The sequence below is a fragment of the Aplidium turbinatum genome, chromosome 12 (genome assembly GCF_918807975.1).
Source record: "Aplidium turbinatum chromosome 12, kaAplTurb1.1, whole genome shotgun sequence".
NCBI classification, from domain to species: domain Eukaryota; kingdom Metazoa; phylum Chordata; class Ascidiacea; order Aplousobranchia; family Polyclinidae; genus Aplidium; species Aplidium turbinatum.
Window position 1 is genome coordinate 15,127,809 of NC_137483.1, and position 24,129 is coordinate 15,151,937.

General features: G+C 36.9%; 2 protein-coding genes across 2 annotated transcripts in view; both read left to right on the forward strand.

The window, feature by feature from the left end:
* The window catches only part of LOC145780611 (uncharacterized), an 88,796-nt gene that overhangs the window by 48,025 nt on the left and 16,642 nt on the right, over positions 1-24,129 (forward strand). The window contains exons 51-63 of the mRNA XM_082592236.1: positions 83-198; positions 990-1,201; positions 1,489-1,638; positions 1,971-2,189; positions 9,770-9,956; positions 16,344-16,629; positions 17,479-17,621; positions 17,977-18,070; positions 18,445-18,563; positions 19,235-19,384; positions 19,808-19,951; positions 21,669-21,801; positions 23,380-23,795. Coding sequence (XP_082448362.1) covers positions 83-198; positions 990-1,201; positions 1,489-1,638; positions 1,971-2,189; positions 9,770-9,956; positions 16,344-16,629; positions 17,479-17,621; positions 17,977-18,070; positions 18,445-18,563; positions 19,235-19,384; positions 19,808-19,951; positions 21,669-21,801; positions 23,380-23,795 — 2,369 coding nt within the window. The remainder of the gene's footprint in view (positions 1-82; positions 199-989; positions 1,202-1,488; positions 1,639-1,970; positions 2,190-9,769; positions 9,957-16,343; positions 16,630-17,478; positions 17,622-17,976; positions 18,071-18,444; positions 18,564-19,234; positions 19,385-19,807; positions 19,952-21,668; positions 21,802-23,379; positions 23,796-24,129) is intronic.
* Positions 12,251-14,527, forward strand: LOC145780836 (uncharacterized). The gene is made up of 4 exons (XM_082592482.1): positions 12,251-12,377; positions 12,709-12,915; positions 13,250-13,376; positions 13,977-14,527. The coding sequence occupies exons 2-4, from the start codon at positions 12,772-12,774 to the stop codon at positions 14,009-14,011; spliced, it is 306 nt and encodes a 101-aa protein (XP_082448608.1). The 5' UTR covers positions 12,251-12,377; positions 12,709-12,771; the 3' UTR covers positions 14,012-14,527.

Here is a 24,129-nt window from a genome sequence, read left to right on the forward strand (position 1 = left end):
AGTCGTAGACGTCATGTTTAAACAATCCTATAATTTGACGTTATCATTTTTATGAATAATGTTAATTCTTTTTTTTCTGCAGCCCCTTCACAGTAGCAGCAGCCGTCAGCACTAGTAAGCTGTCAGTGACGTCACCGTCGAATGACAGTTCCATCATTGAGTATGTTGTTTTCCCATCAAAAAGACGCTCAAGCAAAAGTACTTATTTTCTTGTTCTGCTTCTTGTTGTTATCTAAATTTGATTGAAGTGAGAAAATGGAGGCATTTTGCAACAAGCAAGAGGAACTTCAGCATAGCTACTTTTCCAGATCTTTTATTTTACACACACTGTCCCCACCTTGGTCGAGTGGTTAGCGCGTTGGGCTAGCAGTCGAGAGCCTGCATGTTCGACTCCAGCCACCCGCACTTGCTGTTGTTTCTCTGGGCAAGAAACTTTACGATAATTGCCTCTACCTAGTGATCGATTTCGAGTAATGGGTAGTACCAAATTTAAGTCATAAGTAAAAGTAGACAACCGGAAACAGACATTGCCGTCGGCTGCAGCGTGGGTCAGGTGTATGTCGGAAGGCGTACACCGATGCATAGCGCTGAAGTCCGCTTTCCCGCAATGCAGGATAAAGATAAACAAACAAACAAACAATCTTCTGCTATGTTCAGACCTGTAGTGTACTTTTCAAAGGATTATTACTTACGAACTCACACTGAAACATTTTTCTTCGACTGTGCTTAACAATGTTTTTTTGCACGCAAAATACCATATTTAAAAAGAACGTAAACTATTTGAAACGAGCAAAAATAGTTTTGTGATTAAAAAATTATACTATGAAAAGGAGGGCAGTAAAAATGTGTTTCAAGCAGTTTTCTATTATGGTGTATTTTATGCCGCCTCTGCATATTGCTCGTATTTTGTTTATATCTTACAAAATAAAATTAAGTTAATCATAGACTACGTTTCAAGATTGAACATCTTTTTCAAATTTAATTTTCAGGTTGTCCAAATTCGAAAAAATTCACTTTTGAGTCTAACAACATTGAATCCGATTCCTCTTATTACGTCACGTTGTGGAGCATCGACGTAATGACGACAGAGCAACGACGTCGTCACGCAAAACAAAACATAAGTTACGCTGTTGATGTTTGGTGGTCGGATTGTTATTTTTGGAATGAAACACTACAAGCTTGGAGTAAAGATGGCTGCAAGGTATGTGAGAAGAATTGTATTAGCATTGTACGTCATGTCAATTTGTAAAAAAAAAAATGTAGCCTACATGTTGTAAAATATGATGTCACTGTCAGATACAGCTAAAATGTTTTGTATAATAACATACAACACTATTAAACTTATTGCAGCTCTATAGCGTTTTTCTTCCACAGTTGACTTAATTTGGTAAAGGCCGAGTGACAAAGGTCTTCAAACAAACACTTTTTTATCAGCGTATTTTTCAATTGCTTAAAACTGTTCAAAAGTTTCATTTTCGCATTTCTTAGGCTCTTACCGAATCAACCTTACAACAAACGATTTGCTCGACTACTCATTTGTCGACATTTTCCAGCTCATTCTACAAAATTCCCACTCTGCTTGTTTTGCATGACGCGGAGATGTTTGTTACAGTGAGCGCTCTCAGGTCATGTCTGCTGGTGAGTTGTCATATTGGCACCGAGTTTTGTAGCCTATGCAGGTTTCCCAATCGACATTTGAAGCCGACAAAAAATCTATAATATTTAAGCTATACTTTTAAGTATTTTAGAGTAAGCGTTTTAGATGCAAAATATGGACGGCGTAATTGTAATATACCGTACGATTATAATTATTTTTAAGCTTTCTGTAAGCTATCTAATTTATGATGATGATGAATATGTGCCTGATCTGATACAGACGTTGGCGATCATGGTCGTCCAAACTTCTTAGTCATTTGCCATCTAATTTATACAAAAGATAAACTTGTTCTAATTAATTATTTCCTATCCAGGTGCTGATATCTGTGACTGTGGTTTTTATGAGCTTCTTTGGCACCCAGCAGTGTATTTTAAAGCATCGAAGATTAAGCGACATGGAATATGATGATGATGATGATGAAAAATCGGAGACATTTTGTGACTGGTTGCGATGGATGTTGGGCACAGATAATCGTGGAGAAGATGGCTTAGTTCCCATCATACTGAAAGATAATAAAGCCGAACACGAACAAGTAAATGAATCTAAAATAAGAAATAAAAATTGAAGCCCTGAGCAGATTTACAAAATAAATTGCTCTTATTAAAATCTTTTAGTATCAATAGACCTTTCCCGCAGCTCTGTGCAATGAAGCGTGACGTTGAAAACAATCACGCCGGCTGCTCCATTGGCAAGCACCAAATTGCTTGTGAATACTTGATAACTTGTTAAGTAGTTAGAAGAATCTTCTTAAAAACATGGAGTCAACGTTAAAAAACAGGGATCTGACTGTTAAATTTTATTCAAGTTACTTTTATATGAAAAACAAACCAAGTGATACAATGATAAGCCACTTATTTAATGGGCTCTAGTAACTGGGCATAAGCTATGGCGCTTGAAAGAATTGCTGGTAGTGTGTTAATGTTTAAGCAAAACGCTGTTGGTCTGCAATTCTGATAGACTTGAAATTTCTTTCTGCTTTAGCTACTATGTCTTATAATAATAAGTGAGAATTACTGTCTTATTTGCTACAATAAGTAGGCTAAGTGGGTTTCAGTTTATAGCCTTTTTTTGCTTCTTTACTTTTGAACAGTGCTTCCACTTTTACAAAGCTAGATTACCACTTGTATTACCACATTTGTCCTCAGATTACCACATTTTTTACTGTGATTTTTTACCCGATCTTAACCGAATTTCGACTTACTTTTACATTAACACAGTGGCTATCTTTACCCACTTGTTGCGATAGCTACTATCAGGTGTTGTCAGAGTTAGGATTAAAGTTAGTAAGGGTTAAGGTAAGACTTAGGAATAAGGTTAGGGTTTTGATCTTTACCCAGAACTAAACAATTTTCTAAAATGCAAGTTTTTGTTTTCAACAGCTTTAAACTTTTCTCAAATTACGACAGAATTCCTTATTCAGCAACGCTATTATTTGGTTATATTTACACTATATACTAGTGTAAAATAAGGCTTAAAACAACTACTTAGTTTATTAACAGAACGTCCGAAATAAGAAAGTAAAGTACCAGTAGCTTAGCCAGGAATTTTGAAAGGGGGGGGTTTTGACGGCCGCCGGGCTTCGCCCGCCGGCCTCTTTGCCAAAGGCGACACCTAGTGGCGGGGGGTCTGGGGGGCCTCCTCAGAAAATTTTGAAAAATCACTTTAAATTTGGTGCATTCTGAGAGCATTTTCAACAAAAATGTGGGTATAAATATTCCTGTAAAATAGTGCTGTCTGGTGGCATAGCAAAAGAATAAGATCATGTTTTCTTGGGCATTTTTCGGTAATAAAGCTAAGTCTCTATGTTTTCTTGTTGCTAATTCCTGGCTGAGATATTTGAATGTTTAGTAGCCTATTCGCAAAACTTGCTCTTTTAATGCAGTTTCGTTTAAAATTAAGCAAACTTTGTTTTAGAGACATAGAGACTGAAAGCATCATTCTCAATATCGTGGCGTCACACGCGTGCCAAAGGGGGGGTTGTAACCCCCAACCCCCCCCCCCCCCCGGCTACGCCACTGCAAAGTATGAACCGAACTGCAAAAGATCAAACCGAAAACAGCGGAACATGCTATAGTCACATGCTGTTATAAGTAGTATTTTGCATATCTGTTCGATTTTGGAGGACAACAGTTTAAATGCTCTTATTTATTGATAGTATTTTATGTCAAATTTTCAAAATTTATAATTTCCACATTTTGGCAACATTTCTACGCAAAATTTCCACATTACCACATTTTTACCACAAATTTTTCATTACCACATTTTTACCACAAGCATGATGAAAATTCCACAATTGTGGTAATTACCACAAAAGTGGAAGCGCTGCTTGTGAAAGCAATGCAGCCTATCACTTATGGCGTAATTGCACTGAATATGAACCAACTGAAGTAGGCTAATAAGCTGGACTGCCATTCAATCAGGGCCGTAGCCTAACTTCGTCAGCTGGGGCTCCGATACAATTATGAGGCCTCCATTTGTTTCTGTGCTTATTATAGAACATAGAAATGACATACCGGTACGGTATGTAGGCCTAAAGCTTGCAAGAGCTACAGACCATGAAACACCGGTGTCCAGGGCCTCCAAGAGCCCTGCCGGGCCCCGGTGCAGAATTTGCTGCCGGGCCCCCCAGCGCGACATGTCGCGTGATATCTCACCAATCACAAGCAAAATTTGCGGTGCGCGTTCTTACAAAGGATAAATTAGGTTGAAGTATTAACACTCCATTATTTCACAAACAATGCACTATTGTAAATATAACTTTAAATTCACAGATACACACTAGTTATAGGCTACACAAAGATAAAATGCTGTAAAATGCTAAAACACTACATAGTGTAAATATAGCCTCAATAGCGTTGTCAGATATGGAATTCTTCCCTAATTTGAGGAAAAGTTTATAGCTGTTGAAAACAAAAACTTGTATTTTGGATATTTTTTTTAGTTCTGGGCAAACATCAAAACCCTAACGTTTCCTAACTCTAACCCTTCCTAACTCTGGCAACACCTGATTGTAACCATGGCAACAACTGGGTAAAATCAGCAATTTCGAAGATAAAAATTGCAATGCTATCCGACATGGCTGACATAGCATTGCATATGTGTGCTTACAGCTTTACGTTAACATACAATACCATTTCTGACCTTGAAATCTGCAGAGACTAGGGCAGCAAACTTAGGATGAATGCATTGCTATTGTTCATGACATTAAGAAATACCAACTTCAATATAAGAAATACCAACTTCATATAAGAAATACTAACTTCAAAATAATAAAAATAATTTATGCAAAATTGACCTTAACACACAAATTTAAACATTTTATTGGCCCCCTGAACACAAAAAAATGAAAATATTGTTGTTCTAAAAAAGGGCATACCTATAAGGGGGCCCATTCAAAAATACAAAACTAATATTTATATAAAAAACAATGTTTTATGCAAAATCGACCTGAGCACGCAAATTTAAACATTTTGTCGGGCCCCCCTAAACTCAAAAAATTAAAAATTTTGTAATTTTAAAAAAGGGCATAGCCTAGGCTACCCATAAAGGGGCCCCATTCGATATACGGAACTAATATAAAAACAATATTTTATGCAAAATTGTTGAAATCAATCTTTTTATCGCCTGAATTTAGACATTTTGTAGGGCCCCCTTGAACTCACCGGGCCCCGGTGCAATGCACCGGTTGTCCTCCCCTCTTGTGGGCGCTGCTGGTGTCTATTGCTGTCAATTCTTGCTACAATCAGCTGCTGCTGACAAACATTTATTGTTACTATAAGCTTATACCTTGTTTTGGTCGCTTTTCGCTCAATTGCCCAACGGGTCAACCTATTAATGAAGATGTATGAGCACACACTTCGCATTTGCCCAAACTCATCCAATAAAAACTGGATTTCTGCAGAAGTTTGGTGATTGCTTTAGATATGAAATCGAAGCTACGTTTTAATCTTTTTTTTCGGCCACAGAAGGATTTCAATTATTTGTTTGTTTAGCCTACCCAGTTTCGTATAAGCCACCCAGTAAAGTTGACATGAAGTCCAGTAGGCTACTCACGTTTTTTTGCTCTCATTGCAACAACATGTAGAGTAGCCTACGTAGCCTTCACTGCGATCACAAATGCAACAAAATAAGAAGCAACGAAGAGGTATATAGCCTAGTTGTCGAGTCAACTGCTATCCTTATTTTAGCATGACATTAAGTGCCTTTACTCTTTGCCGAGACACAGTCGCAACAGGGATCCGCAAACTCTGGAGCGGTGTCGAACCGACGTCCTTTGCGATCGCGCAAACGTTTTCACCACTCAACCATGCAGTTGCTACATTGCTATAATTTGTTTGTAGTTAATTAGAGTTTTATAATGTTAAAAAGTTTACTCAAATTTTAAACAACAGTTAGTAGGCTAATAATTTAATAAATTTATATTAGCCTAACCAAAAAGTATGGTAAGTTATTGGGGATTCCACTTGCGCTGTAATCCAATTTAAAATGAATGCGTGTGTGTTGCAAACTTGTGATGTGATTATTCCTATTTCGACAGAAAGTATTAATTGCCTAAAATACATAGGCCTATGCTGTCTCATTCTGTGTCAATATATTAATTCCATAAGAATAAAAGAAGCCGAACCAAACACAAACATTAAGTGGCTAGAAACCTGGAGTGACCAAAAGCATAGGGTAAGCTAGGACAAAAACATCAAGTAATAAACAGAAAAGCTGCACGAAAAAAAATATAAGTGTAGATTCTAAATGAAATTATAACACGTTTAAGCTACCTACTCTAGTTGTTAACTCAAATATTTTTGAAATAAAATTTATCAATGCGAGGTCCTTTCGTTCAGTGGTCCCGTGCAGTAAACTATAGCACTGTGCCGGCTGTAGTTAGGCCCATGGGCTAAGGCCCTGTAGTAAATTCAAATTTTTTCTAAAAATAAATAACTTAATTATTATAATAATCAGTCAAAAAAGTACTTTTAGTACAAAATGTACGACTAAAATGCGCCATTGTTCGATCAAAACGTTCAAAAACTGTGCTTCACTACTGCGATTCCAGTTCTTAAAGTGGTTTGTTTTCAACGTCACGCTTCATTGGTTGGCTGCGGGAAAGGTCTATTGGATCATGTGTTTATTTGCATTGTTTGTATCATGCCGGCTGCACAGCCGAGTAGTGAAAGCCCTGATATGGCAATCGCAAGGGGATTGGTTCGACCACGTTTTCTTAGTCTTTTACACCCAGTGTTGGGCACGATAACTCATTTTTCAGTTAACCGATAACGATAATCGATAAACGAAAAATGCCTAAAGCGATAACGATAAACGATAAATCAAAAAAAAGTTAAGCGATAACGATAAACGATAAAATTATCGCCGATAATATCCGATAACGATAATTTTTTTTTCTTGATTAGCGCTGCCCCATCCCATGCAGCACGAACTGTTTTCATCAACATGACGAAAAAGTGAACATAATATATTGTAAAGGGACAAAACTTTTTGTAAGTTATGCATGAATAGAATCGCAACAGCGGCAGTGGGTATCGAATCTTCAACCTCTTGATCCAGAATCAAACCACTGAGATAACCGCCGTGCTTATACCTTCAGATACCAGTTGGATGCTTTTATCAATTGAGTTACACTGCCGCTTACGTGTAGTGGGCAAAATAATTAAATCAAATAAAAATACCATAAAAAATTCCAAACTTTGTATTTTGCTTTCTGCTAGGGCTGTTTACAGCAAAGTCAGCAATAATTGAAAAAATTCCAACAAACGCAAAATACTTGAAATTTTATCAGTAATCTTAAGCGTTATGGGTAGTAAAAATGGGCATGCTGTGAAATCCATCAAGCTTGTCAAATTAGTCGTGTTTGTTTTAGAACAATAACATAATTGTCGTAATTTACTGATAATTTCAGATAATTTTGTTTGTTTTCTTTGTGAACACTATCATTAAAGCAATGGCAGAACGCTGAGTTGTTGAGATAAGAATTACAATATAGCAGTGGCGTATCCTGGTTGATTTTCGTAGGCATGCAATGGAAGGAGAGTCATAGCCAGTGTAGGGAGTCTGGGGGCATGCCCCCCCAGGAAAATTTTGCAAATTTGTCTTAAGTTTTATAGCTTTTCTTGCAATCTGAGCCTTACTTAGCTGATAATTGTTTGAGCTGTTTTGCAAAAAATAAGGTTTGGAACACACCATGAATCCATGTCTTAATTTTATATCTTTATCCTGCACTGCAGGATGGACTTGAAGCGCTATGCAGCGGTGTATGGCCTTCAGCATACATCCGACCCGTTTTCTTGATGATCTTTTAAACTACTGTGTTTAGGTCTCAAGTAGGCTATATCATACTATCTACAGTAGAAAATCGCAAGGACTTAAACTATGAGGACCAAAAGAAAAAAGGCCAAACAAATGCCAATCGAAAAACTAAAAAAGACCAAGCGTCCAAACAAAAATAATCCGGCCAAACACTTTTTAAAAACTCTGAAATTCTGAGATTTAGCCTTAAAAAGACTAATCTGGCAACTTTGTCTCGAGATCGTGATTTTTGTTTTGCATGCAATTTCAAATCTGCATGCCTTGGTTCCATTTGCGCCACAGTGTGGTAAAAAGCGGCGAATAGGAAAACTGTATTAACGCATGCTGAGCTCTCCTCAGCATGCAGGGTTGCCAAGGTCAGCAGAGTTTCCAAATTTAGAAAACAAACAGTTGTTTCGAATATTGAAATTAAAAGAGTGAGTTGGTTCTGCTATTAACATTTTCAATTTCTACGCATAAATTCGTTGCTTCTGAAAGATTTCTGATTTCATCAGAATTGCAAGGCATGCAGTGCATGCCTTGCATGCATTGAGAATACGCCACTGCAATATAGGCACTGTATTAGTAGGAATAAAAATATTTGATGGAGGTAGGCTATGTCGCATAGGTAAATGAGAAAGGTTGTATTGTATTTCGCATAATTTTACGACGCAACTCGATGCGCCTATTGTCATGCAAAAACTACTACAAAATGCAAAAAATGTGATGTCGGTCTGCATGTCAAATGCTTCAAGCAATGTCATATTCTGCAATGACTTGTTTCAGTGATGTGTTACTTTGCTAATTTTTATCTTCATATTTTTTGAACTTTCATTTCAATAAAATGCTCGATGACACTAATGACATGACAAGACATGAACAAGACATTTCCCATTTATCACTTTGAGCGGTAAGTAAAACGTAATAACGCTTACGCATTACGCACAAGAAACTTCTGAAATTTGATAACGAATTTGCCTAGCTTCCTATATATAGGACGGCTTTTTTCTCAAAAAGTACAAACACAATTAGAAAAAAAATAATTGTGATATGTTTTTTAGGTCATAATTATGCAATATTTAAATTTTTCGAAAAATTTTTTAAGTACTTTCACTTTCGGCACAAATGGGTTAACTTTTTAAGTTAAATGGCACTTTCGCATTTGGTTATTATTTTTAGATTAGGCTAAAGTTATATCGCCAAGCTAGAAAAAATCGATTTTACCGTCTATAACCGATCTTGTGTTGTTATTGTGTGTGAATTTTGTTTTTAAACTGAGTTTGTGGCGTAACCGCACGTCTCAAGGCAAGTTCTTGCAATTTTAGTTAATCTACTCATCTAAAGATTTAATGCACTAAAAACAGTAAGTTTCATGTTTTGACGAGAGAGATTTTATTTTTTTACAACAATTACTGAAAACTAACACTTCCAACGAGAAAAAGAAAACACAAGAAGGGCGTGCCCCCTTCCCTGACAACGACCTGTGCACACACACTTCAGGTACTGAAGAAGAACTGGTTTCAATTTTAGTTTCATTAACTAGGTGGCTAGTAAAAATATTACTTTTTATGGTCTTTCCACTTGTGTGTTGATCCTAAATAAAATTTATCGGCGATAATCAAATATTGCCTTTGGCGATAACGATAAACGATAACTGAAAAAATAATTCAGCGATAACGATAAGCGATAAAAGTTTATCGCCGATAATTATCGCCGGTAAGTTATCGCCGATAATGCCCATCACTGTCTACACCGGCGTATGCCTGAATACAACAACAAAAAATTGTGTCATCTAAAAATGGAAATTTCTCACAGGTGTTTGAAATCACAGTACAAACTGGGAGTTGGCCCGGATGTGGAACAACGTCTTTGGCTCATATCATACTTTTCAGTGAAAACGGACAATACGAAGCTAGAGAATTAGCCGCTCCAGTTGAGCAACAGATGGGATATGAGAGCCCATCCTTGAAAAAAAACAACAAACACTGTTTTTTTGAAACCGGTAAGTGGGATGACATATTGAACTTGTTTGTTTTGTATACAGACTAAAATAAGGTGCTAAATCAAGACCGCAATTTTTTTTATTGTGCAACCCAGTTTAGGAAATAATTTCTCATGAAATCCCTTGGTGCTGGGCAGTTTTCAGCTTAAACTACTCACTTCAGGCCAAATTTTAATTTGTTTGGAGACCCTAAAATGACAATTTGCGACCCCGTTTAGGGTCGCAACCCATAGTTTGGGAAGCCTTGCGTTAAAAAGGACAAGCAAACAAAATTTTTAATGTGAGGCGAGATTCACACTGAACATACACTGTAAATGAAAAAGGTTCGTTTAGGGTTCTTTTAGGGTTCTTTTTTCAAGAAAAACCCTAAGCTTAGGGTTCTTTTAACAAAAAAGGTTCTTTATTGCAAAAAGAACCCTTTGCTTGCCAAAAGAACCCTAAGCCTAGGGTTCTTTTTCGGAACTTGTTTCGAAAAAGGTTCGTTTAGGGTTCTTTTTTCGAGAAAAACCCTAGGCTTAAGGTTCTTTTAACAAAAAAGGTTCTTTATTGCAAAAAGAACCCTTTGCTTGCCAAAAGAACCCTAAGCCTAGGGTTCTTTTTCGGAACTTGTTTCGAAAAAGGTTCGTTTAGGGTTCTTTTTTCGAGAAAAACCCTAGGCTTAGGGTTCTTTTAACAACAAAGGTTCTTTATTGCAAAAAGAACCCTTTGCTTGCCAAAAGAACCCTAAGCCTAGGGTTCTTTTTCGGAACTTGTTTCGAAAAGAACCCTGCAGAAAGGTTCTTTTCGAAACGTTTTTTTTTTAACCTTTTTTTGAGATTCTTTTAGCAACAACACTGTAAAGGAAGAAGGCTCGAAAAAGAACCTATTAGGGAGCTACTGGGAATGGGGGTTCTTTTTAAGGAAAAAAAACCTTTGGGGGTTCTTGAAAGAACCAATACAGGGTTCTTTCAATAACTTTTTGAGGTACTATTATGAACATTCGATAAAATACCTTTCAGGTGTTTTCTTATTTAATACCTTTTTGAGGTACTATTATGAACCTTCCGAACGTTCGATAAAATACCTTTCAGGATTTTTTTCTTATTTAATACCTTTTTGAGGTACCAACCTTAGAAAACGAAAAACGATGAAGCATCTTTATTCTTTACATAGGACGATAAAAAAATACAGACCACAACAACTACAAAAATTACATAGGATGATCGATAGCGTTTAAAGAGCACAGAAAACATGCTTGTAACAACGAGATACCGGTACACGTTTTCTGATCTCCTAAAAATCTTCCGAGCATCCTGTATAATCACTGCCCATTACAATTTATTCACAAAACGCAATACCTTGTTTGTTACCTCCACATCTAAATGTAAAATGTGGGTAGAGAAAAAAGACAAGGTATGCTTAGTGGATTTGGGGTACTGGATGTTAAACACCCAGTAAGTACTCAACAGCACGGCCACAGCATCCACTAAATTATCCATGCCAATTACTTGACACCCGTCAACCATGACAGTGAAGCCATCTTCTTCTTCAAACTGTATAACCGGATATGTTGATTCTGATATTGGTGCATTACATTTTGGTAAAGGCAAGACTGTACAGTTTGTGCATGGACAATCCGATATTGATGCAGTAAGGTTTGATAAACGCAAAACTGTACAGCTGTGAAGAGAGAAGGCATATTGCGTGACCGACAATTCCAATTGACTGAACGAATGATGATGATGATTAAAACATAGTCTACAACATTTGTAAAATGAGATGAAACGACACACGATTTTTGATTTGGTTTTTGTTTGTGCTTTTAATATGCTTGATGTGCATTAATTTAGGCTACTTTAATGTGCGTGTTAGACAATTTCACTTGCGCTGTAACTTTTGAGCTTTCGATTTGTGACTGTCTTTGAAATTATGAAATATTGAAATAAGCAATTTTAGAACGAATGTAATACAAACCGATTTGCCAATTACGAATCCTTTTTTCTTTTGGCGATCAGTGCAAGAGAGTGCAAAACAATAAAGAACGCATGACGAAATAAAGGAACACAAGTAGGCAATACAAAAAACTAACGTAAAATTATCAAAACAACCTTGTGTTTTTATCGTTTTGTGTCGCTGTTCAGTCAAGCTTGAAGTCGTCGTTTAGAAAACTTTTTTTTCGTTTTCGTAAGCTGAAGGAAGCATTTGTGCGTCTCTTGACGTAATTTCTACTAGTTATCGTACGTTTACGGGTCAGACCAGTTTACCGGTCAAGCCAGTGTATGTGGTGACTACAACGCATTTCACAGTTTAGGATAGTTAGATTAGTGTATAGACATAGAGTCAAGACATCTGCTGCTGCATATATAAGATAGTATCAGTAATTATGCCAACTATCGAAGTGCAGAAATCAACTCGTGAAGATCTGTATGCTACAATTAGTTGGTAAGATACTGTTCTTTATATTATTAATTATGTCGTACTTTGGCGATATACTGGTTAAAAGTTTGTATTCTAAGGATCCTCTCACGTCAGATTAATGTTCTCGTCTGTTGTTTTGTGATTACGCAACGTGGTCTTCTTTATACAATAACAACAACTTTATACTTTGTAAAACAACAGTTAATCCTCTGTTTCTATTTACAATTTATAATATTGTCTTCAGAAACCATCGCATCAGGATACCGTCAACTGTCAATGTCTACTCTACTATAAACCTTATTACTGCAAACCTTGTATCTATGGTTGTGTGCGTGCTAATTGTTGTGTTTTACAGTTGGTTGGCGAGGTAGAAGATGCTTTCAACATTGAGCGTCATTTGAAACAATTGAGAGGGGAGATGGCGAAGGGGGAGAGCTGTCGCAACAACGGCTTGATTCGCGACCGAATGTTGTGCACTCGATCCACGTGTTTGCACAATGGGAACGAAATGTCGGTTGCGGATCTGCAAGCGAAATATCTGTCGTTGGGAACCGCTGTTTGGGTATGTTGAACATTACGTTCATTTTTATATATATACGGCACTATTTAAAGACTAAAGCCAGTGTGACGTACTGGTTAGTAAGGTGACTGGGATCTAGCTGACATCAGATATATCAGGCGACAACTATCAGGCGATCGCTGCTGGAACTTGTTAGCTCAGTGCAGTAAACTCACAGTATAAACACAGAAGCCTGATTAATTGACAAATATATTTCGCCTTTAAGCATTATTATCCAACTGACCCTGTGTTTATACTATGAGTTTTAATATATCCTATATAGTGACAGAAATCGTGGATGTATGTGAAGGTTAATTTGAGGTTTTTGTCTTTGCAGATGATCGAAGAAATGAACAGTCTGGTGCAAAAAGATTGTGTTGAACTGCTCTCAGAAACTAGCCACCACCGTTTTTATCAGGACGTTAAAAAGCAGAAATTGCCGGCGGACATTCTGAACTTAACAGGTAACATAACTAAACTTGCATTCTCATTATATCAAGTTAAGTTTAAACTATCTTTTTTTGCTTGAGGAGAAGGGTTTACAATTGACGTCACCCAGCTTTTCACCCCCTCCTCCAATATCAACTTTCAGGTACCCTCCCCAGTTACCGCTTGACGTTGAACGCTCCCTAATTTGTAGTTCGTACAGTATGTATAGCAACTATTAATTAATACATAATAATAGATCATTTTTTAGAGAAGAACTAGTTTAATCCAAGCTGGCTATACTCACGGTACCGTCACTCTTTCATGAGAGTTATCATGGCTACATCACAACCAATGCTATAAGCATCAATTTTCAATGCATGCTTTGTTACGGAAATTGGTGGTTATAATTAAGCTAATTAAGAATGTAAAAGTTGATTAAGAACATTACTGATGTCCTGCATGGCGAGCCATCGCACTTGATTGATAATCGCTAAATGTGATACCAAGTAAAAGGCTCTTGGTTGTGTGTCTCCCACCCATTGTAGGCTATTTGTTTGGTGAAGTGAATGTTGCTCAATGCCCGCACTTGTGCTGGCCATCGAGTTGATATATAATATGCTCATTGTTTGTTATAGAATCCAGAATCAACATATCCGGTTATACAGTTTGAAGAAGAAGATGGCTTCACTGTCATGGTTGACGGGTGTCAAGTAATTGGCATGGATAATTTAGTGGATGCTGTGGCCGTGCTGATGAGTACTTACTGGGTGTTTAACATCCAGTACCCCAAATCCATTAAGCATACCTTGTCTTTTTTCTCTACCCACATTTTACATTTAGATGTGGAGGTAACAAGCAAGGTATTGCGTTTTGTAAATAAATTGTAATGGGCAGTGATTATACAGGATGCTCGGAAGGTATTTAGGAGATCAGAAAACGTGTACCGGTATCTCGTTGTTGCAAGTACGTTTTCTGCGCTCTTTAAAAGCTATCGATCATCCTATATAATTTTTGTAGTTGTTGTGGTCTGTATTTTTTTATCGTCCTATATGTAAAGAATAAAGATGCTTCACTGTTTTTCGTTTTCTTTACACTTGTTCATTTCTACAAAACACGATTTCTTGATAATCGTGTTTTGTGAAGGTATTTGCTTTGTAACCGTCTTTTTCAATAAAACCTTAAGCATCAGTTATAGCACTGTAAGTTTATCTAAAGGTGTCTATTGGAACCATAGGAAGGTTGGTACCTCAAAAAAGTATTAAATACGAAAAAAACCGTGAAAGGTATTTTATCGAACCTTCAGAAGGTTCATAATAATACCTCAAAAAGGTACTAAATAAGAAAAAACCTAAAAGGTATTTTATCGAGAGTTCATAATAGTACCTCAAAAAGGTACTAAATAAGAAAAAAACCCTGAAAGATATTTTATCGAACGTTCAGAAGGTTCAGAATAGTACCTCAAAAAGGTACTAAATAAGAAAAAAACTCTGAAAGGTATTTTATCGAACGTTCAGAAGGTTCAGAATAGTACCTCAAAAAGGTACTAAATAAAAAAAAACCCTGAAAGGTATTTTATCAAAGGTTCATAATAGTACCTCAAAAAGGTACTAAATAAGAAAAAAACCTGAAAGGTATTTTATCGAACGTTCAGAAGGTTCATAATAGTACCTCAAAAAGGTTCTTTTTAAGAAAAAAAACCCGTTGGGGGTTATTGAAAGAACCCTGTATTGGTTCTTTCAAGAACCCCCTAAAGGGTTCTTTTCTTAAAAAGAACCCCATTCGCAGTAGCTCCCTTGTAGGTTCTTTCAAGAACCCCTAAAGGGTTCTTTTCTTAAAAAGAACCCCATTCGCAGTAGCTCCCTTATAGGTTCTTTTAAGAACCCCCTAAAAGGTTCTTTTCTTAAAAAGAACCCCATTCGCAGTAGCTCCCTTATAGGTTCTTTCAAGAACCCCCTAAAGGGTTCTTTTCTTAAAAAGAACCCCATTCGCAGTAGCTCCCTTATAGGTTCTTTTAAGAACCCCCTAAAAGGTTCTTTTCTTAAAAAGAACCCCATTCGCAGTAGCTCCCTTATAGGTTCTTTCAAGAACCCCCTAAAGGGTTCTTTTCTTAAAAAGAACCCCATTCGCAGTAGCTCCCTTATAGGTTCTTTTTCGAGCCTTTTTCGTTTACAGTGTACAAACTGTCTTCAGCATACAAAAACGTCGCACGAAAAATGGCGCATGTCTGTTTCCATTTACCATTCACACCAGGAATACAATTTTGACGTTTTTGTATGCTGAAGACAGTTTTGTATTTTCGGTGTGAATCTCGCTTTAGACTTCGCCACAACAAGTTCAAGTATGAGACAAAAAAAAATAGTGCGGTAGTTCTTGCTCGCTTAAATGAAAAAAATAGTTCAAATGGGTTCCGCAAATGGAGCACTCTTTTCAATGTCTCGTATTTTTGTCAGCGTTCATAAACGTTCCATAATGAACCACAGTTCAATAAACAAAGAGTGCACGATGCACAAATAAACTAAACTGAACTATAATATCATTTTTGAAAAAAAAGAGAAGTTATTTTTTGTTTTTGTTGTTAAATTATGATAAATACAACACAAACGGTGGAATGGATGGCTCAACAGATAAGGCGTTGGCTTTCAAATTATGCAAACCTGGTTCAACTCCCGGCTTCAGCTGGTTGTTGAAAACACCGCTCATCTCTACTTAGAGTGTTATAAATTAGGTGGGCATAATTGCTGCCGGAAAGTCGGCCGAGAGAAAGGAACTGGCCACCCTACTCTCTTTAGTGCTGAAGGCTTAGTACAATGAGAACCTTATCTTCTCATACCCGACACTTAAATCAAGTATGGGACCACCTTTACCTTACAATAGAGAAAAATACGTTTGAAAACATAAATCATATATACGACTACTTCGCTTTTACCTTTGCAGTTTTTATTTTGTATCACCATAAAATACATCGCAGAAGAATAATTGTTATCGTTTTTTTTTTGGATTAGGTTCGTCAAAAACGTTCATCGCAACCTTTAAGAAGAACCTTGGACCTCTGTGGAAAATCTGTGTCTGGCACAACCATTGTGGTCTCTATCCGCGATGGTATATTGATCATGTGAATATTCGTGATACCATCACGGAACAAAAATGGTTCTTTCCTTGTAGCAGTTGGCTTGCCTTGGATCGAGATCTAAACCGAATTTGCGCGGTTTTACATCCGTTAGTAAAAAAGCCAGAGTTTTTCAGGCATTTGGCAATGAGAGCTCGAAACTACATGTTTGATTTGCACAGGCAAGTTTTAAGTTAAGCATGGGCCATGAATCCAAATCCATGTTTATTGAACACATCGACGGTTTATAAAACTTTGTCTTATCTGTCAGCTCACCGTTTGTAAAATTTTAAATGCATTTTTATGTACTTGCAATGTCAATAATCCTAATTGACAGCCTGAGTTTGTTGGTCTGCTTTGGAACAAATATTTCTGATCAATGTTTATATCTTGCTAACTTATTTAAATGCTTGTCAACTGCAAGCGTTTGTGAGAAGTTATAACCACATCAACTGAACGAAATGTCAGTTTGGCTATTTCTTGGTTAATTTCGATGAAAAGAGTGTAGTAACTGTCTTATATTTGAATTTATGTGTTTCTTCAAACTGTTATCAGTTTTTATTTTTATTCAAATACAATTCTTAGGAGTATTGTAGTTTCGATAAATAAACATTGCTTGGTAACAAAAAGCTTAAAGACCCAAAAAATAATGACTTAGATTGAGATCACTGAAGGCATAACTAAAATCGTAACAAACTTTACCATGGGAATCGTTTTAATATTTGGGAAGTTTGTGGAGCAATTATTGTTTTCCAAAAGTAGCATCGTGAAATAGAAGGCACTGGTAATTTTCAGTAACGTCGTGAAGACAAGCGAATTTTTCCAATTTTTCATGACTATATCATTTTATTGCACAAAGAAATACATTGTCCTCAAAGTGCTTGTGTCCTCATTAGGAATTATTCGACGAGGACACAAGTACGTGTCGACAACGTTTGAGTTTATTTCTAAATACAGTATGTTGAATTTTCATGAGTAATACAGAAATTCAGGCTTTACGTCATAAATTTAACCATGCAGGTTTTTTGCAGTGTTCTTCCAATCTTTGCTTGTGCACGATGGGGAACTCTGAACAGATCCCGCCGAATAATCCATTGTTTTGCGCTTTGCGTGGTCGTTCTTGCTTTCACCACAGCCAAGAACTACTTCTGTGTTACTAACGATTTTGGAACAGGTAAAAGATATACATGGTGGTCTCTCCCAAAAAAAATATAAAAAAGTTTAAATAATAAAATTTGTTGGCTTTTCCTTTTGTGGGTCACCCTGTATACTTGTTGAATTACATGTGCTGTCAAAACAAAGCTCTAGTTGCCATAAGCTAATTTTCTGTTGCACAGGTGTTACTTTTACGTTTCATGCTTCCTAGAATTAATCAAAGGCAAATCATCCAGCAGAATTGCAAATCTTGCAAAAGTGAATCGTTGAGTCATTAAATTAATTTGGCCCATAAAATAAAACAGTGGTTACAACAGTTTGTAGAAAAACAATACAGTTTTCAATTAGACCTTCACTATTGTAATCTTTTATAGAACTGACCTACTTCAGCGCTGAGAGTCTGGTCTGGGGACTTGGAATAGGAGTGATAGCCACTATTGTTCTTGTGCCACCACAGCTCATCCTCAGGTATCTAAGTAGAGTTTTAAGTGGAAATGTTTTGGGCCCGAAATATCCCCTTAGTTTAAAAATTGTTTGAAACCCGAAACAGACCTCAAGTTAAATATTCTGAAAAAACTTGTAGCAAAAGCAAGCTATTATAATATAAATATCAAGAAAATCTGTAGAATTCAGGCTCTACTTTGGCCCTAAATTTCTTTAACCCGTAGTTCTTACACTCGTTTATACAATATACTATACAGTATACAGCTTTAAAAATAGAATTTATTTGAAATAGAATCAAACTCTCTTGTTCAAGAAGACTTCTTGTCACAAGTGATGCTTTACACTACCGTATTTCATAACTTAAGTTTTAATTTATTAAACTTATGCCAAAAATATAGATACACAGAGCGAGATGAACGTATATCAATCAGCATTGAAGATGTAACAAATGAAAAAGAAAATTGTGAAAATTTCTCGGGACAAGGTTTTGGCAATCACTTGAAAGGAGATCAAATGGGTATGCCTGGATTTTTGTTTTAGTTTTCATGAACATGTTAATTTGCAATTAACAATTTTCTATGGCGCTCGAGTTACAGACGCTAACAATTTTATCTTATACAAGATAACAACATGTGGAGCTTGGACAAAAGCTGAGACCTCTCATATGACACTCAAAAATACATTGCCTGCGGTTTAAGCAGTTTATTGTATGATTGTAAGACATGGCCAAGCAGCCATCTTCACCAAGAAAAGTGCTTCACTTTCATTACTTTAGCCTTAGCTTCATGATGGGCAATATGCTGAATATTGACGTATCAAATATTGCCTTACTGTGAGCAATGCTGGGTCAACCCATTTTTTAATAACAAGAAAGCATAGCCTGCGTCAAATCTTAAGGTCACTCTTTATCATGTGTTGTTTACAATGCCACTCGTATAATTGAAAGGCCAAGTCATCCGTTTAAAACTTGAAAAAAGATATCGAATTACGTTTCCATCTCTACCTCCACTTGGTAAGAAGATGCACAAAAGCACATTGTCCGGTGTAACACACGTCAGTGTGAACAAGACTGCTCTTTTTACTGATTCATCGCAGCAATGTAGGTGAACTGAACTTATTGTTAAGATCAATAGAAATGGCCACGACAATGAGGTATTGGTTTTCTAATATTTTGTGCTTGCAATTTAGGCATCACAGCTGGATTACGTAAAACAACGGTCATTGCACCTAATCTGGAACGATTCGAAGACTTTGTCGATGACAGAATTCCGTACGCATCAAACTTGGTAACTCATTGGTTGAGAGAATGGGATAGCGACAGCATTGAAGACATAAAAGGCAAGTGATCATGCTAAATGTTTCTCGGCAGCCGATTTGTAGCAAGAATTGACAGCGATAGACACGTGTTTCGCCCATGAGGCTGGGCTCATCAGTATCGCACCGTATTCTGCCACAAATTTATTCGACCACCGCTTTACCAGTCAGTTTAATGTTACAATATAGCCCATGTTGCTAAAACGTTGTTCCTTTGCTTAACGAACGATATGTGCAATGTGTACAACGAGAAAAAGTGAACTTGAGATTCGTTGAATCAAATCCGTTAAGCTATTGAAACCGTTTCTTCTCCGCTTTGATATTTGACAATCAGGAAAAAGTGTTCTCATATCATAGTTAAATTTTATCTTTCTGTTGATGTTTTGTTAAACAGAAAAATTCTTTTGTGAAAAACTTAACTAATATTTTGTCGGTATTCACGCTTAGACTTAAACCATCCCTACGCCCCACAAGAGGATCTGCCAGTATCACCTCCAGACGTACGCAAAAGTTTCAGCTCTTGTGATGACGAAATAAGGCGATGTATGATGACATCATCTCCGAGCAGTTACGTCAATCAGCATGCATCAGGTGACCTCACAATCGTACTGTACTACAACTGGGGCAACTGTTGCAGTAAAAACGCGAAAAATTACATTTATTTTTAGAGAAATTTATCGTTAAATGTTGCATTTACAAATGCGAATTTCAAACTGTAGTAGGTCTACTTTATTCGTGTGATATAGTCACTGGCTACATTGTCAACTATGCTCAAATATTCTCCGTTGAAAATTGACAATCTTTGACGATCGTTCAGCTGGCATACAGGCATGGAGGAACCACGTGGGCCTTGTAGGCCTGGTCCCACCTACTTTATTTTCTGGGTGGGCCTGGCCCACCCACTTTTGAAAGCCAAATTTCTTTGAAAAGCTACGGTAGCGAAAACGGCAAATCAGAGAGGGAGTTCCAAAAAAAGGTCTTCACTCATTTGATACACACTAGTTTGATTATTATCTTTGATAGCTCAATGATGAAATTCAATCTTTAAACTTTTATGTTGAGCCCACTATTGATGGGCATTGGGCAGCACGTGTTGGTGTAGTTGTGTGTGATTAGTGGAGCAATCTATTAATCAATATAATTATTCTCCATGGTCTCTATGGTTAAAACAACGATATCATTACATATGCACGTACTGTACAATGCTGCTGATTATTACTCCCAGGTGATATTATAACTGTGTGTGTATTGTTGCTTTTTGATTTGTGTGTAGGTACATCGCCATATTTTGTACAGCGTTATAGAGCAATTTAACAAATTTGTAACTTTATTGGCCAAATCGGGCCCAAAAATGGAAAATTTTCGCTTGTTGGCACGAAAGGCAATCATGAAAACACAATGTAGGCTATAAACGATTTCAAGTATTAGGAATGCAACAATGTTTTGGGGGTCGGGGGAGCGAAGCCCCCCCCAGAAGTTGGATTGGCTTTGACTGCTGCGACTCTAGGCCCACCTACTTTTAAAATGGTTCCTCCATGTCTGCTGGCATGCTGAAGCTTCGCACAGCACTGCACGTAGTTGATTATATCAATATTTTAATTTTGGGTATACTGCTAGACTAACGTTTGGCTGGGAGTTGTGCAATTGCATTTAGGTCACGATTCAGTTCAAGCCGGTATAATCCAAAAGCAAGTTTATCCCAGTCTGATCGCCATAAAAGTCAAAACAAATTATTTTCTCTGTCACTTTTTTGGCACAATACTTGGAAAAGTTGCATTATAAATTTATAAAAACAACTCAAAATACCTTGTTAATGAGTCTTGCTTATTTTGGAAGCTGCTAAAAGGTGTAAAACAATGCATCAAGTTAGTTTAATCATACCCGTAATCTTGTTGTCATAAACAAAAACAAACAATGTAGGCTAATGCACCTTGTCAAGAGATATGAAGGTTCCTTTGGAAACTTCATGAAAGAAAATACTTCCATTTTTTTGGGAAAACATATCTCAAGAGCTGAAAAATAAATGCTCGACGCCAAAAACACCCACAATCCTCTCTCACTATCAAATGCTCAGAATTCAACTGAACATTTAAAGCTACTATAAAATTAGACTTAATGGTCATTCGAGGTTGCACAGCTAAGAATACAAAGACCGTCATTCTTGAAGATACGCTGCTATAAATTGATCTTCTACTGAACGATGTTGGTCTTTAGTTCACTCATTCCCATAACAGGCAGATGAAAAAAATCTTTACTCTAAATTGTCACGTGAAAGCCATCTTAAATTGTCATTCATTGATTGTCGTAGAACGTGCAATAGCGGACAGCTGCTATGGGGATTGCACGAATTGTACGGCGCACGAGTCTTACTTGTCAAATCCTTCTCACTCCAGACAGGCATCAAAGGATTTCCTTCACTTTGCGAATGCCTTCCAAAATGAGTAAGCAAGTTCATTGTGTTCTACTTGAATAGAAATTTCCTGAACATCCTACCGGGGGTGACACAGAATGTTAAGGTCTTTTAGATAGTGGCAACTAGGGGAGACTCGGGTAAGTTGGCCCAGCAAAATGAAAAATTGAATTTGTGAGCTAATAACAAAACATATGTTAAAGCGAATGCTATTGAAGAGTAGAGAATTCATCACTCTAGAAGTGGACATATTCTTGCATCAAACAGACATTCTTAGGTATATAATTTTTCAAGTTTTCCGAAAAAAATAAAATGGACCATCTTGCCTTCCTGTGCGGGTAATTTGGCCCACCATGAAAGGTAAGTTGGCCACGTGGGCAACATGTCCATTTACGGTATATTAAACAGTGGAAAAGTTCTCTTTCTCTCCAATTTTATTTTCTTTCTAATTATTTCTTGGTTTTATAGAGGCATACATACCGTACATAATTTATTCTATGTATGCATTCATGTATGGTTTATAATATAAACTACTATTAGGCTATAATGCTGTATTTTACCTCAGTAAACTTTTTTTACATCAGTATCTTACACCAAATAAGCTTTCGAAAATAACAAAGGTTGTATCAAACAGCATGTACTGTAGTTGGAACGGCATGCCTTTATTCCTAACGATCTGGTGACCTTAACGATACTGATAGGTAGGACCTTGTTTGCAATAGGCTACAAACCCCCTTTTTGCATGGGTACCAATATCGGAACATTTTTTAATGTATCTCCTAAACGAGGTACGTTTTAGACCGTCGCTTGAGAAGTGGTTGATACACATTTCCGCGATTGGTTTTCTTGATCACTTACTATTTTCTATTATTACCATATGGGTTAGGAATACGTTGTCGCAATTTGTGGCATAAAAACGATGTTAGGAAGTGTATTATTGTTATTGATCGTTTAATGCCGATGTAGGCTAAAGCCGCGATTTACTTACTTTGGATACTTGATGATAGGCTACTTCAATCTTGCAAAAAAAATAAGTCATCGTATTAATTAGTCAATTAATATCATTCTATATAATACCTCATGAAGGCAAGTTGGCCATGGTGGCCAACGTACCCACCCACGAAATGGGCCAACTTCCCTGAATGGCAACCATATTGTAAAAACTTAAATTTATGTCAAACTATCGAGCTTCTGGCAACGGTTTCACCGTCAAAGTGAGTCTTGATAACCACACTAGCGCTGCACTCACTAAATAATAATCTTTCTAATACAGTAAGAAAAAACTCACTCGACATCTAAAAAATTCTAAAATCCAAAAATTTCAAAAATCATAATTTTTCATACAAAAATCGTGCTCACATGTTTATTCTGCTTACTAGAGCCTCCCAACCTGGTGATAAGGTAGTTTCAACAGCACTTTCTCAGTATGTGTACGATACATAACAATAACTATTGTAATTAAAAAATTATTTAGAGTGGGCCAACTTGCCTATTGGGCCAACTTGCCTGAGTCTCCCCTACTGTATACTGTAGTATATTTACTTTAATTATGTTATATATTTGAATTTCCTTCGTTCTTTACAGGTCAACAAACATATTTATTTTTTAGATTTCATGGTGACAACAGGGAAAAGCACACGCACTTTGCCATGGACGGGCCTGTTCTAGTACCCTGCGAAAAACTGGAGCCTTTGCCCACGTTTAGCTCTGTTCTTTTGCCAAGGCAATGCGAAACGGTAGCTTTGGCTTACTACATGCTACTGATACTTGCCTCCAGCGGTGGAATCATATACGGAGCCTTATACGTTTTAGAAAATATAGACTTTACTATCTGGATGGAAACTGCATTTTTCGCCATGTTTTGGACTGTCGTTTTTGTTGAAATAATGGCAATCGGGGCGTTAGCTCTTCTTTCAACTGCCAAAGACTTGATAACTGATGTTCCGTTATCTGAAACTTTGAAAGAGTTATTTCCCTCCGTTGATGCTGCAGCTGTTGATGATTATGTTTACAAAACTCCAACAGGTACAGAAAGCTCATATGTTTTTAATAGCATTGTCTGTTTGCTTCGCTGTAAAATAGTTAAGTACATTCACCCTGCAGCTGGATAGGCGCCGACTGTGTGAATAATGGAACGACAAAATTAAGCAATAGTGATTCAACACTATGGGTGAGCATTTAAGCAGTGTACCAAAAGGATATCTCTCCATTAAGTGTCACACACAAAATACCACAATTCACAAATAACTTTAATGATGAATGGGTGCCTGTTAATTTCGGTAATCGGGCCTGCATCAATTGTACAAAGCCACTATACAAGTAGCCTACGCAAATTCGTCAAGAGTAAGATTTTGAAGAG